At 56.0% G+C, this 12,883-nt stretch overlaps 1 protein-coding gene across 13 annotated transcripts in view; it reads left to right on the top strand.

The window, feature by feature from the left end:
- Positions 1-3,358, top strand: part of EXTL3 (exostosin like glycosyltransferase 3) — a 130,930-nt gene extending 127,572 nt beyond the window's left edge. For all 13 annotated transcript variants that reach the window (XM_040597580.1, XM_040597577.1, XM_040597575.1 and 10 more), the window contains 2 exons: positions 723-851; positions 2,788-3,358. In XM_040597580.1, the coding sequence (XP_040453514.1) occupies positions 723-851; positions 2,788-2,997 (339 nt within the window). In that variant the 3' untranslated portion in view covers positions 2,998-3,358. The remainder of the gene's footprint in view (positions 1-722; positions 852-2,787) is intronic.
- The last annotated feature ends 9,525 nt before the right edge of the window (positions 3,359-12,883 follow it).

Below are 12,883 nucleotides of genomic sequence, written 5' to 3'. Positions count from 1 at the left end.
GAAGCAGTCGGGGGGCGTTTCAGCGATGCTCTCGGTCATGGCGAGGGCAAGGTGGGCCACGGGATTGCCTGCTCGCCTGCCCTGTGTCTTTACTGTAGTATCTTGAACCTTACAGACTCAAAGTGTTGCAAGGGGTAATTTGTGGGGAAGTCATGGGTTTCTGCGGCTGTGTGGTGGCACAGGCTGGCTGGTAGACGTGGAGGTGGCTGGTTTATGGTGGAAGGGAGCAGTGCAGAAAGCGGCTCCGTGACATGTGTGTCTCTGTATGGGAGAGGCAACAGCGGGCAAACAGACCGTGAGAGAAGGATGAGATGTTTTCCCAGGGGGACTGTCGTGAGCCGTCATACTGCGCTGGGGAGGTTATCCACTAGCTACTGCTACTGTGCCGACTCTGACAGCAAGTTCTGAGGGAGCTGAAACCATCGTTCTTACATTTCTGAGGTTACAGGAGCCTCAGGATTCGGCGAGGGTGGTGGCTGTCGGGTAGATCGGCTGCTGTTGTGACTACAGCAGATCTCCTCGGTGCGGGATTAACCCCATCATGGGAAGTCTTTCCGCTGGCATCCTTGAGCTCTGAGTCAGACATGGCCCACCAAGTCGTCTTGATACTCACCTGTGGTGCCACGACTGCTCCAGGTCTGGTGCACCTGGCACCAGTAGTGGGTGGGCGCTTGATGCTTGGGACCACTTTGAGCAATGTTGTGCCTTTTAATCCTTTCTAGTACTACGCCTACCTGTACTCCTACGTGATGCCGCAAGCCATCCGCGACATGGTGGATGAGTACATCAACTGCGAGGACATTGCCATGAACTTCCTGGTCTCTCACCTGACAAGAAAACCTCCCATAAAGGTAAAGCACTAGGCGGGAGTTTGAACTGGGATTTGTGTTTCTGGAGGAACGGTGGTTTGGTTGGTGTCATTGAAAGGCAAGTGGCATACTGGGAGGCTGCTCTGCTCCGGGGGAATCCAGCTCCCTTCTCACAGTGCAGCCTGGTGCAGAAGCTGTGCTGTGCAGCACACGCTGCCCTTACCGAAATCTGGCTGCATCGCATCTCTGAAGCGCTGTGCCGCAAGCATGATGTGCTTGAGGCTGTCAGCAGTCAGCATGTCCCCTCTCCAGCCTCGAGGAGATGTAGTGTGTGTTCAAAAAGGTGTGAAAACTCAGTACGGCCCTTAGAAGCAGCCAAACCCCGCCATGGCAAGCAGATGAATTGCAGTTTGACTTATGCTGCAGCTCAGACTGGAGGGTTTCCTGGCTCAGCAAAGGCCCTTCTGAGCAGCTGATCCTGAAAAGACAAATTCCTTCTTTCCATAACATACAGCACAAGTAGGAACGATCTCCTTGCTGATTTTGGGTAGCTTTCCAGAGACGTTTAGGCTCATCTGTGTGCGGAGGGGCTGTTGGTCCAAACACGGCAGCCCAGCTGAAATTTCCCTGCCCTGTGATAACAAATGAATGTCACAATTTTGAACGTGAATTTTGGATGCAGATCATTCTGCTCTTTATCGCTGCTGGCAAACTGCTCTTTACAGCCCTGCATATGTCTCACCATCACAGGCCAGCTGCGTTGGAGGTGGGTCTTGGCCAAAAGTATGATGGGTGCTTTTTTCTGTGCCATGTTCTTCCCATCTGGAGCTACTATGAAATGAAAGTTGTAGAGTTTGGTGCAGCTGAGAGGAGAATCAGGCCAAAACCAAAGGGTACTGCAGTGGGATGTCTGATTCAAGATAAACAAGGAGGCCCTTTAATCAGTGTGTGGCCCCTCAGCACCTCCAGAAAGCTGGAGTCCCCTCCAAAGATCTTATTCTGGCTGCCTAAAACAAGAAGTGCCCCAAATTCTAATTCTTCTGTAGCATCTGTAGCCAGCAGGTCAAGGGAGGGGGCTCTGCCTCTCCACTCTGCTCTGGTGAGACAAGACCCCCCTGCAACGCTGCGTCCGGCTCTGGGGTCCCCAGCACAGGAGAGACACGGAGCTGCTGGAGCGGGGCCAGAGGAGGCCAGGGAGATGCTCAGGGGCTGGAGCAGCTCTGCTGTGGGGACAGGCTGGGAGAGCTGGGGTGGCTCAGCCTGGGGAGGAGAAGGCTGCGGGGAGACCTTAGAGCACCTGCCAGTGCCTAAAGGGGCCGGCAAGAAAGCTGGGGAGGGGCTTTGGGCAAGGGCAGGTGGCGATGGCACACGGGGGAATGGCTTTACCTGAGAGAGGGGAGATGGAGATGAGAGATGAGGAAGAAATTCTTCCCTGTGAGGGCGGCGAGGCGCTGGCCCAGGCTGCCCAGAGCAGCTGTGGGTGCCCCATCCCTGGCAGGGCTCAAGGCCAGGCTGGATGGGGCTGGGGGCAGCCTGGGCTGGGGGGAAGGGTCCCTGCCTGTGGCAGGGGTGTGGGACTAGATGGTCTTTAAGGTCCCTTCCCACCTAAACCATTCTATGGTTCTGTCTGTGAAAGGAAAGGAGCTCCTTTCTCAAGGAATTCCCACACACCCACCTACCCCCGCCCCAAAACAGCTTCTTAAACATTAAACCAGAAAAAAGTAACTGTTAGTAGATGATCGTGTCCCCCTTGAAGTCTCTGCTCTGACAGAGCTGGTGTGGATGATGTCCTTCCTTGCCTGGACACCTTCCAAGGGACACCTGGCAGCGGGGGAGAGCACAGCCAGACTTGTGCCCCGTTTGCCGCATGTCAGGCAGGACATCGGGCCGGGTCTCCCCACCCTGGGCGCAGCCTGGGTGTCCCCCCGGCCGGGGTGGTGTGGGCAGCGTGGCAGTGACTCTGTCCATCTCATTGCAGGTGACTTCTCGCTGGACTTTCCGCTGCCCTGGGTGCCCCCAGGCGCTTTCACATGACGACTCTCACTTCCACGAGCGACACAAGTGCATCAACTTCTTTGTCAAGGTGTACGGGTACATGCCCCTCCTGTACACCCAGTTCCGTGTGGACTCGGTCCTCTTCAAGACCCGCCTGCCCCACGACAAGACAAAATGCTTCAAGTTCATCTAGCAGTGTGAGGCAGCCGGGCGCCCTCGGCCCCCCGAACCTTGGCTGGCGGCGGGTGAGGGCGGAGGGTGGCTTTTGGATGGGGCTGCGAGTGCAAAACAGCTTTTGCTTTGACTCTGGCCTCCCACGGAGCTAAAGGGACGTCCTGGGTTCGGACGGGCACGTTTCCCCCTCCTCTCCCGCTCTCCCCACGGTGACTCGACCAAGCAACAGGGAACAGGATCTCACAGCTTCTGTAAAGACGCTCCCTAGGATCGTACACTGAGGAATGGCACAGTGGCTAGTGGCTCTGCCCCTTCCCTAGCCAAGGGAAACCATTCTTTTTAATTATAATTATTGTTATTTAAAATGAAAGTGTTTTAGATTTGCCGTGTGAGGCTTTTTTTTTCCCCCCCTTTTTTCTTCTCCCCCCCTCGGCCCTTTTCCCCTCTGGACCTGTCTGCCCACTCGAGGGGGACTGTAGCAAGGTCAGGTTGGAGGTGTTTGACTGCAGAGAGGTTATTCCCAGCATCAACGCAGCTCCGGTCACCACCGTTGTCCCCATCCTTCCTTGCGAGGGGCAGCCCATCTGCCCTCCTGCACACCATGTCCTGGCTCGTCTTGCCCTGTGGCTGCTACTGAGGACTTGAAGGTGTCGGCTGGTGACGAGCTCTTTGCCCTGCTCTGCTCACCCCCGGAGCCCTGCCCTTGGAGAGGGGCGAGCAGGGAAGAGGTTGGCTCCGGAGGGTCCTTCCCTGGCTCCTAGCGCTGCACCAGGTCCCGTGCTACAGCCCCGGGGAAGTTCGGTTGCTGCTGTCTCGTTCTCGGTGTCCTGCTCCGCCCGGCACGGCACACCGCCGCCGCTGCTAACCCTCTGAAGACGGGGAGCGCGTCTGGGGCTGAGGGATGATGCAGCTGCAGCACAGCAGGGGCTGGCAGTGCCCCCGGCTCACACGTTCCAGCAGGCTGCTGGGGCCCACAGTTTTCTACAGCAGCTGCAACAACGGCTGCTGCAGAGAGTCTTGAGTCTGGCCTGGCCTTTTCACAAGAGCTTTGGCTCTTTTCCTCCTGCCCTCATTCACTGGCCCTGGAGGGCTGCTCCAGTAGCACCCCAAGATCAGCTACACGAGCCTTTGCTGATAAAATAAACCTCTCTCCCAGCCGCGTCCAGGCGTGAGTGCAGTCTGCCGAGAGCCGGCTGCACGTGGTGCCTGGTCCCTGCCGGGCGAGCAGGCAGCGGTTCAGCTCCCAGTGCCGCCGCCATGGGCATCGGGGTGTCGGGGCCTTCTCTGGAGACCGCTTTGCATTTTGCAGGGTGGAGGAAGAAGACGCTAACCCTTAACCTGTGCGCAGCCACGCAGAGCCCCAGCGAAACACCAGCCCAGCCTGCGCGTGCCGGGGCTGCGCCACAGGCTGGAGTCCCCGCTCTGCCTCGGCCGCGGCAGCTTTGCCCATGGGCCTCAGCGTAACTGCCTTAAGCTCCCACCCTGGCCACGCTTGTGCCCTGGCTTTGGGCTGCGAGGGAAGGTTAATCCCACTGAGAGCTTTCCCTCGTGTGAACTGGGAGACGCTGCTGGGATCACGTTCACGGGGCTGTTTTCGGAGCTGGTTTTGCTCCCACCAAAGCAAAATGCTGTTACGTCCGTGTGGTCACCCAACCTCCGCACCCTACTCCTGCTCCGTTCTGCTCCAACCCCAGCCCCTAAGAGGAGGGAAGGACACAGCTTGCCCCCTCCTGTGTGGTGATGTTCTCCCCCAGTGCCTCCCAGATGTTTAAGAGCAGCTGGGTAGACAGGAAGGTGAAACGTGTGTGATTCACCCCAACATTCCCAGTTTTCCCGGCCTGACTTCCACTGTGGCAGGTGTCAGCTCAGCACCACAGCACCCTGCAGCAGAAGGATGTTCCCACCTGGTCGCGTCTCTGGTGCGTCCCAAAGCAGGAGCAGGAACGGATGGTCCATCAGCAGCTCCTAGGCTCCCTCCCAAGGTCAGCCCTGTCCGCGCTCCTCTCCTGTAGCTGCACCCTTTTGGGGGGTGAGGTGGCCTCTCCAACCACGTTTCAGCCAGTTTTTCATGTCACCCCATGGGTGGGGGTCACCAACACTTGCTCCTTGGTAAGGGGAAAGGAAGGGGCAGCCTGTCCCAGCAGAGCTGATGGCTCGTGCCTTCACCAGCACTACAGACTGCAGCAAAATACAGATTTTTTTCCTCTGTGTTTTTTTTTTTTTTTTTTTCCTTTCCACTCTCTTTTTCTTGTAACATCACGTGCTCAAAAAAGAGCATGTGAAGGCTCACAGTCTCCTTGAAAATGGGATCGGAGACTCCTGCAAGGCCCCAACACACCTGGAAGGATGTTCCCTGCCCCTGCTCGGAATGGAAACAGCAGCTGCACCAGCTTCAGCATCCCCGAGGGGCCTGATCTCCTCTGCCGCTGGCTTCCATTCTCCTCTTGTTAATAGGTGGCTCGTTAGCAGCGACGCAGCCGCTCATGTACAGCGTGGTCCCGGTGTCAGCCAAGAGTGGAGGCAGCTCCACCTCTCCCAGCCCTCTGCCTGCATGGCAGGAGTCAAACGGGATTAAGGAGCGCTGCAGGTGTGGATTGCACTTTATATAAATAGAGATACACTTCTCAGCTACTTATTTTCAAAAATCTTAAGGGAAATGTTGTTATTCTGGTGAGAGACTGTAATACAGGGAGTTTGGAAATCGGGGATGTGATGTGGAGCGTTTGGATTGCTGTTTGCGTCGTGGGGGCTCGGGGTTTGCCGAGCTGCTGGCAAGCCCAGAGCTGGGGGTTTCTCCTTTCCGTTGGTGCGTTTCAGTTCAAGGCTGGTAGAGGTGGAGAGATCCGTGGTGGGAATCCAAACTGTTCGTCCTCCCAGGCTCTTAACACACTCGCCTCTTGCCCACAGTGGGGCTTTTGGAGGATCCCCGGTGCTGTGGTGGCCAGGGGTCAGGCTCAGAGCGTCGTGGCTGAGTGGAGAGAGGCTGCGTGGTGGGGTCTCTGTGCACGGCGTGGGATGGTTTCCTCCTTGCTGAGACCCTCCAGAGGGGAAGGATCTGGGGGTGACAGGGTAATGGGGTACCGTGAGTCACAGGTGGCAGCTGCTCGGGGGGGGGACGTGCTGGGCAGCAGCAGCGTTGGGAGGGATGCAGTGCCATAAAGAAATGAAATGCTAGTGAGAGCGTCTCCTCCCTCACCCGTGGGGCTGGTGCTGTCCTTCCCAGTCCTCTGCTGCTCTGGCTCATTGCCACATCTTCCCACATAGCCACCAAAACCCCTCCGGCGTACAGGCTTGTGATTCACGCCCCAGCTTTCTGCTCCTGAGATATCCCAGGATCTGAGCTGTCCTCAAGGCTTTCCTCCGCCAGTGGAGAGGAGAGGGGCATTTCTGGAGAGTGGTCCAGCCTCTGCCACCGTCCGGAACATCCACCTTGGCTACTCGCCGCTCTCCCGTGATGTTCAGGGGGTCCCGGCGTAACTCCGAAGCTCAGGTCAGGTGGTACGGTTCATCCCAGCTCCAGCACGGAGCAACCTGGGGCGCACGGTCTCCGCCACCCCAGCCCTGAGGAGACGGGATGGTCTCTCGGAGGTTGTACTTTCCCAAGGGAAAGGCCTTCTCCCCTTTCCCACGTTTCTGCTGCTTCACCCAGGACCGGGGTTGCCGCCGGCGGGTGCCGGGTGCAGAGCGAGGTCTTTTTCACGTTGGCTGTAAATAGCGTTGTCTGTGGTGACACGGACCCCCCCGTACCCCGTCCGTGTTGCACGGCCCCTGCCCTCCCCTGCGCCATGGTTGTGCTAACTGCTCCGTGAGCACCGGGTTTAAAAAAAAAAAAAAAAGAAAAAATAAAAAGCCCCACAAAACCGACAACCGAGATAAAAGAAACTCCTTCAACACGAGCACAATGTTGAGTTTTTTTTGTAAAAGGATTCAATAAATGGAGAGTTTAACTTGAGAGCATCTTGGTGTTTGCTTTGCCGGGGGCTGGGGGGGTTGGGACCAGGATGGGGCTTGCTGCTGCTCCGCGGCCCTGGGGCACCCCAAAAACAAGCATGTCCCCAGGCCTGCGTTTCCTGAGGGGCAGGTGAGCTGGTCTGGGATGGTGGAAACCCCTCAAGGATGGCAGTGTCTGGTGCTAAACCCTGCTTCAGCCCTCGGTGAGCTGGTGGCTGGGCCAAGAGAGCCCCTGGCCCAGCCCTGCGGGGGCGGTTGGACCCCGGTGTTCCTTCAGGACACATCACATCCCAGCTGCCACAGGGCTGCCGGTGCCGTCGGGGCCAGCCAGGACAGCGGATTCGGGGGAGGCTGGGAACACCTCAATTTCTGCATCACCAATCGCCCACTAATTGCCATCACAGCCAACCAAAAAGCACCTTTCCCAGAGCCCAGCTCTGCTTGCAGGATGTGGCCCTGAGGCCTCTGCCCTGCGCAGGGGCAGGGGCAGGGTGTTGCTGAAAGCACCACGGGAAGAGTTGTCCGGGTAGTTCTAGACAACAAAACCAGTGGCTGAGCTGGCGCTGGAATTGCAAACCTTCCCGTCCCTGCCCTGGGATCCTGGAGGAAGGAAATGTAGGAGCCATTTCCTATGGCACTCGCAGGCATCGCTGGCTCAGGGAATGCTCCCAGTGCCTCTCAGGTGCAGGAGGCTGAGGTGGAAAACCCAACTGGATCTGTGTGATTCCCATCCCCATTTCCACCAGCTTCAAACCTGTGCAGGGGAGCAGAGGGGAGGAATGGAGCTGGCTGCGCCATGGGCTCCCACGCTGGGCTGGAAATCCCGCAGGATTTCCTGCATGTTGCTGGATTTCCTCTCTCTTCCTTTCTGGCTTTTTTCTTCACCTTTCCTCCTGAGCAGCTGGCTTCCTCCATGGTCGCTTGTTCACCTTTGTCACCTGCCCTTGCTGCTGTCACCCTGGGAAACGTGCCCTTTATTTTCCCTACTGCCTTGGAGTAAAGGCTTCTCCTTACCGGGAGTGTCCGTGCTCGGTTGTATTTCTAGGATGGGTTTCAGGGAAACCCCAAATTACTTCGGTTGCGGAAGGGAGGAGGAGGTGGGTGCTCTGCCCAGGACCTGCCTCCCGCATGCCTGCGGTCTCTCCCCGGAATACTGCTGGAAGGCAGCAGGGACATCAGTAGCAGCGTGAGGACACAGACACTCACCCAAAGGCCCGGAGCTGGCTGCAGCGGTGGGACGCTGTCCTGGGGGCCACCCCCCCCGGGAGCCCAGCAGCAGCTCGGGCACGGGCTCGACTGGAGCAGATTTGCTGGTGAGGCTCTTCCAGCCCTTAGGAAGCTGATAAAAATCTGTAAAAGCAAATGTTTTTTACAGCTGTAACTAACATGACCTTGGCAAAACGAGCCACAGCATCGTGACTCCTGTTTGGTTTTCTTCTTTTTTTTTTTTTTCTTTTTCTTTTTTTTTCCTCCCTATAAGGGTTTATACCTTGGGAGGGAGGAACAGGTACTGGGGACAGGAATAAGAGATAAATCCCCTTAGGAAGTCATTCCCTTCCACCAGGAGGGAGGGCAGGGGGGAGTGCTTCACTCACGCTGAAACGTGCCCTCAGTTTCCCCGTGCAGATGACACAGTCCTTGATAAGAAGCAGTTTCGCTGAAATCGCTCCCTGTGTTTCCATTCTGCCCATCAAGGCCCTAGAAGCAGCCAGCTCCTGCAGGAGCCCGGGTAAAGGACCTGCACCCCGCCACGGCCCTGCCTTACGCCCCAGCCACGCTGAGACAGGCAGGAAGAGGGAAACTGCTGGCTCTGGGGTTTTCTTTACCCACCTGGAAATGCAGAACATTCCAGCAGGGCCAGACACCACCAGCGATGCAAAGCCAAGGTCGCAGGTCCCTTGCTCCCAGGTTAATTAGCTGGCCGCTTTTCCACCCAAAAGCCAGGGCAGGCCGCGTACCCTGGCATCACTTTCCTGTTTAACAAATAAAAAGGCTTAAATTTTAAATTTAAGAGCACGTGGTGTTGTGGGGAGCGGGGCTGGCAGGAAAAGGGGAGCGCTGGTGCTGGGGGGGCATTATAAACCTCGATGTCCGTATCATTTTTCAGAGTGCGTTGCAGGGCTGGTGCGAAGTGATGCGCGGGCTGTGCAGGATTTATACCTCTGGCTCCCTGCCTGCGATGGACCGTGAAAGGCTTTAGGAAGAAAAATAGGATTTTATCCCCAGTGTTTTAAGAAGTTGTTCTGGAGTTGTTAGCAGGCTCAAAAGCAATGGGCTCCTGCAATTCTGTGGGTGCCCAACACACAGCGAGGGTCACCCATCACCTGCCTCGCCCCCTGCCTCCTGCTTTTAACCCTGGGGCAACGGCACGGGGCTGCAGCAGGAATACAAAGCTGGAGGAGACCGATTTCAGTTGGAAGAGACCTACAGAGATCATCTAGACCAAATGCCCGACTGCTTGAGGGCTGACCAAAAGTTAAAGCGTGTTACTAAGGGCATTAGGAGCCCTGGTCTTGGCGTAGAACCCCTGGGAGAAGCAGGGTTTTACCCACGGTGCAACCAGAGGGCTGCAGGGAGGCAACGGAGGAACTGGGAAAGCAGAACGGTGGTGAGCAGCGCCGCACAGCACCTGCAACCACCCCGAGAATGCGTGTGCTGCGCTGACAGCAGCACGCTGCAATTTAGAGGCTCAGTATAGTAAATATTAAGAGCAGTCAGAGGGAAATGAGCAGTTACTAGCCAGGCAATTAATAAAGACCTATGCAGCACTCAGTGTTGTGCCTGCAAGGGAAGGGTAATTGTCACTCTTCATTTTAACCCACTAAAGAATTCAATGTAGCCAAAAAAAACCCCAAAAACAAAAACAAAAAACCCTAAACAACTCCAGGTCGAGTGCTACCAGCCCTGGGGAACACCTGGAGCCCAGCTCTGCCCCAAGAACGCAGCAAGTCCTGGAGCAGCACTGTGGCAGCCACCAAACATGGGTTGATTTTTTATTTTTACTTTTCCCTTCAAGAAGAATAAAGAGGTGAGGGGTAACACCTGCTCCTGCTGCCTTCGTTTTAAAGCCTTTCCATGCTCTTCTTGCAGGCCTTCTCAGCAGAGGGATTTTAAGCTCTCACTAAAAATAATAAATAAATAAATAAATAAATAAATAAATAAATAAATAAATAAATAAATAAATAAATAAATAAATAAATGACAAGTTGTGATGGCTTTGCATGTGGTTGGGGTTCTCCATGAGGCAGCAGGTGGCACGGGGCCGCGCTGGGCCAGCCCTCACCCTTTCTGTCACCGAGTACCCACAAATATCAAGAAAACAATGCGAAGTTTTACCCGTGTCTGCGGCTTGGGTGATGGCTGCGGTGGGCGCTCGCTGCCGGGCAGAGGTTTCCTCCCCAGGGGGTTCATGCCAACCCCTCGGCTCGGCTCATCGCACTGAATTATGTTCTGCCCCAGCACATTCACTCCTGCAGCTTTAATTATCTACGGCCGCCTGGCCACGCAGATGTCACCCCTCCACATGCTCAGGGGCTGGGAGAGGGACACTCGGGGACAGCCAGTGATAGGCCAAAGATGGAGGAATGATTTATTTTTTTGCTGTAATCAAGGCAAAGAGCCTTTCATTGTTTAACCCTGCCAGTAAACCTGCAGCAAACCGATGCCGTGACTTCTGGAAGGGGAGTTTGGGAAGGCCGCTGCCTCCCGGGCCTGAATTAATCCCTCCTGATTTAGGAGCTTGCTATGGTGCCACTTGACGGTGTCGCATCAGTCCATGGGAGAGACACAGGATGCGGCCCACAATCTCCAGCCTTAATGAAGCCTTGCTCAGGGCATGGTACTTGCCACTGGCTCCTGGCCAGGGCTGTCCTGAGCTCCCAGGCAGTGCCCTGCGGCCCCAAGTGTCCTCATGGGAAAAGTACCACGTCCCCATGGGCAAGAACCCCCTGTAGCTCACAGAGCTGCCTCCTCAGAACGTAAGTCCCCATGCCATGCCCTGGCAAGCAGGGCTGGGGGTCCCAAGGTCATAAGGTGAGACCTGGCTTGTTCCTTGTGGGCCACAAGACTTGGTGATGGGTGCCCGAAAGGATGGGGCCGAGGAGGTGGGTTTCCAGTGGTAGGACCTTAGTGACAAGTCAAGATGATTGGGCCCAGGTGATGGGTCCTCAAGGGACGGGTTCACGTGTCGTGGGTCCCAGGCGATGGGTCACATGTGAGGGGTAACTGGGGCCCCCTTGATCTGACTCACCTTTCCCACCATGAGCCCACCCAGGCCATGACGTGCAGCTGAGTGCAGCCCCTTCCGCACCCAGCTCCCCCACTCCTCCCAAAGGCTGAGCTGCTGGTGGGGCACGGAGCCAACAACTCGCTCCCGCTTCCCTCTGCTCAGCGTGTCCAAGCCCCCAAGGAGGTGGCCCTGGCTCAGGGTACTCATCAGGTGGCTTCAGGGCGGGCTGATCCCTGGTGACACTGACGGCCGCTGGGCACGGTGAGGGGACAGCAGGAGATGACTTTGTTCAGCTGGCAGTGACAGAAGGAAGCCGACATCCCTCCCTGTACGGGCAGGGCTGTTCCACAGAAGCCCCCCAGGTGCAGAGAGCCGACGTTCGCCTTTTCCTCCCCTTGGCCTCCGGCGCAGCGCTGCAGCCAGGGGAAGCAGCTGAGATGGAATCGCTTGCCAAGGCGCAGCCCCGCAACGCAGCCGCTTCCGCAGCAGCCCGGCGGCGACTGGCGCAATTAGTGTTTAATTAGGGGAGCTGCGGAGAGGCCTGTGAAGTGCGGCGCGGGGTGTGGGACTCCCAGGTCACACATGGTCACGGGGCCTGGGGATGGCCGCGGCACAACGAACATCACGAACATCACGCAGCGGCCAAAGGGATTGCGTTTTTTTCCTCTCTGGAAGAAAGAGAGTGAAACCAAGTACCTTTGCTGTTGTTTGGCCGTCACAGTGCGCGTCCCTGGTGCCATCCATCGTAATCCACCCCCGCCACTCACAGCTCTCCTGGGCTGCCATGGTTACCTCGGCAGGGCTGACCCAGCCTGAAGAAATGCTATTTATTTTTGTGTGCAGAATGAACAAGCACTTATTATTTGCTAGTTTAATTAAGATTTTTCATTAAATAATCCCTCCCTAGTATGTTTATTTTTCCAGCAGGGGTCAACCTTTCCGTTTGTAAGAAACGAATCAGTTTTCAGATGCTGGACTGGAGCACTAGGTTTTCCCACCCAAAATGACGTGAAGAAAAATGTGGAGACTTTAAAATTGCTTCCCCATCCTGTCCTTGCCCAGGAGGGTGACAAAGCCTTTGGAAAGCCATTAGCTACCAGATGACCTGATAAAATACCAGCACGGCTGTTACCGGTAGGAGTCAGAGCTTTGCACCTCTAATAAGTATTTTGATGTGAGAGCCCATCACATCAGCTGCCTTCCAGTAGTGAACCAAGCTAAAAACTAACGGTTGAGCTCGAGTACATTGCCAACGCTGTTAATGAGCACTGCCACCCACTCCCAGGTCCTGAATTATCTTCAAACCACCGTGCTTTTAATACAGCTTCTGCCACAGCAGCTTTCAGCTGGAAGTCTCAAGGCAGCCTGCAAAGGAGGACAGTACGATTTCTATTTCTCCTAACGGGAAAGTGAGGCACTAAGCCAGGAACATGCCCGAAAGCATCCGTCAGAGGCAGAACTTGACTGGTTCTCTCCAGTTCTGTCAAGTTAGGCAGCACTGAGAGATTTCCACGGGGTTTATTTGGCCCAGTTATGCCCTAGTCATTCACGTGGAGTAGCTATTGTGGCCGATTCAGTCTGCCTTACTCTTCACATTTAAATATTTCTTTAATACCCTGACATCTGTAAAGCCCCTTGTGTCTAACCTGACCGCCTGTGTAAGGAGGCTGTGCTGGGTGAGTGCGTTAGGAGGCTGCTCCCCGCCGGTGGACAAGGCTGGCTGGAC

Source organism: Falco naumanni, chromosome 6, assembly GCF_017639655.2.
Source record: "Falco naumanni isolate bFalNau1 chromosome 6, bFalNau1.pat, whole genome shotgun sequence".
NCBI classification, from domain to species: Eukaryota; Metazoa; Chordata; class Aves; order Falconiformes; family Falconidae; genus Falco; species Falco naumanni.
This window is presented reverse-complemented; position numbering and strand designations above follow the sequence as displayed.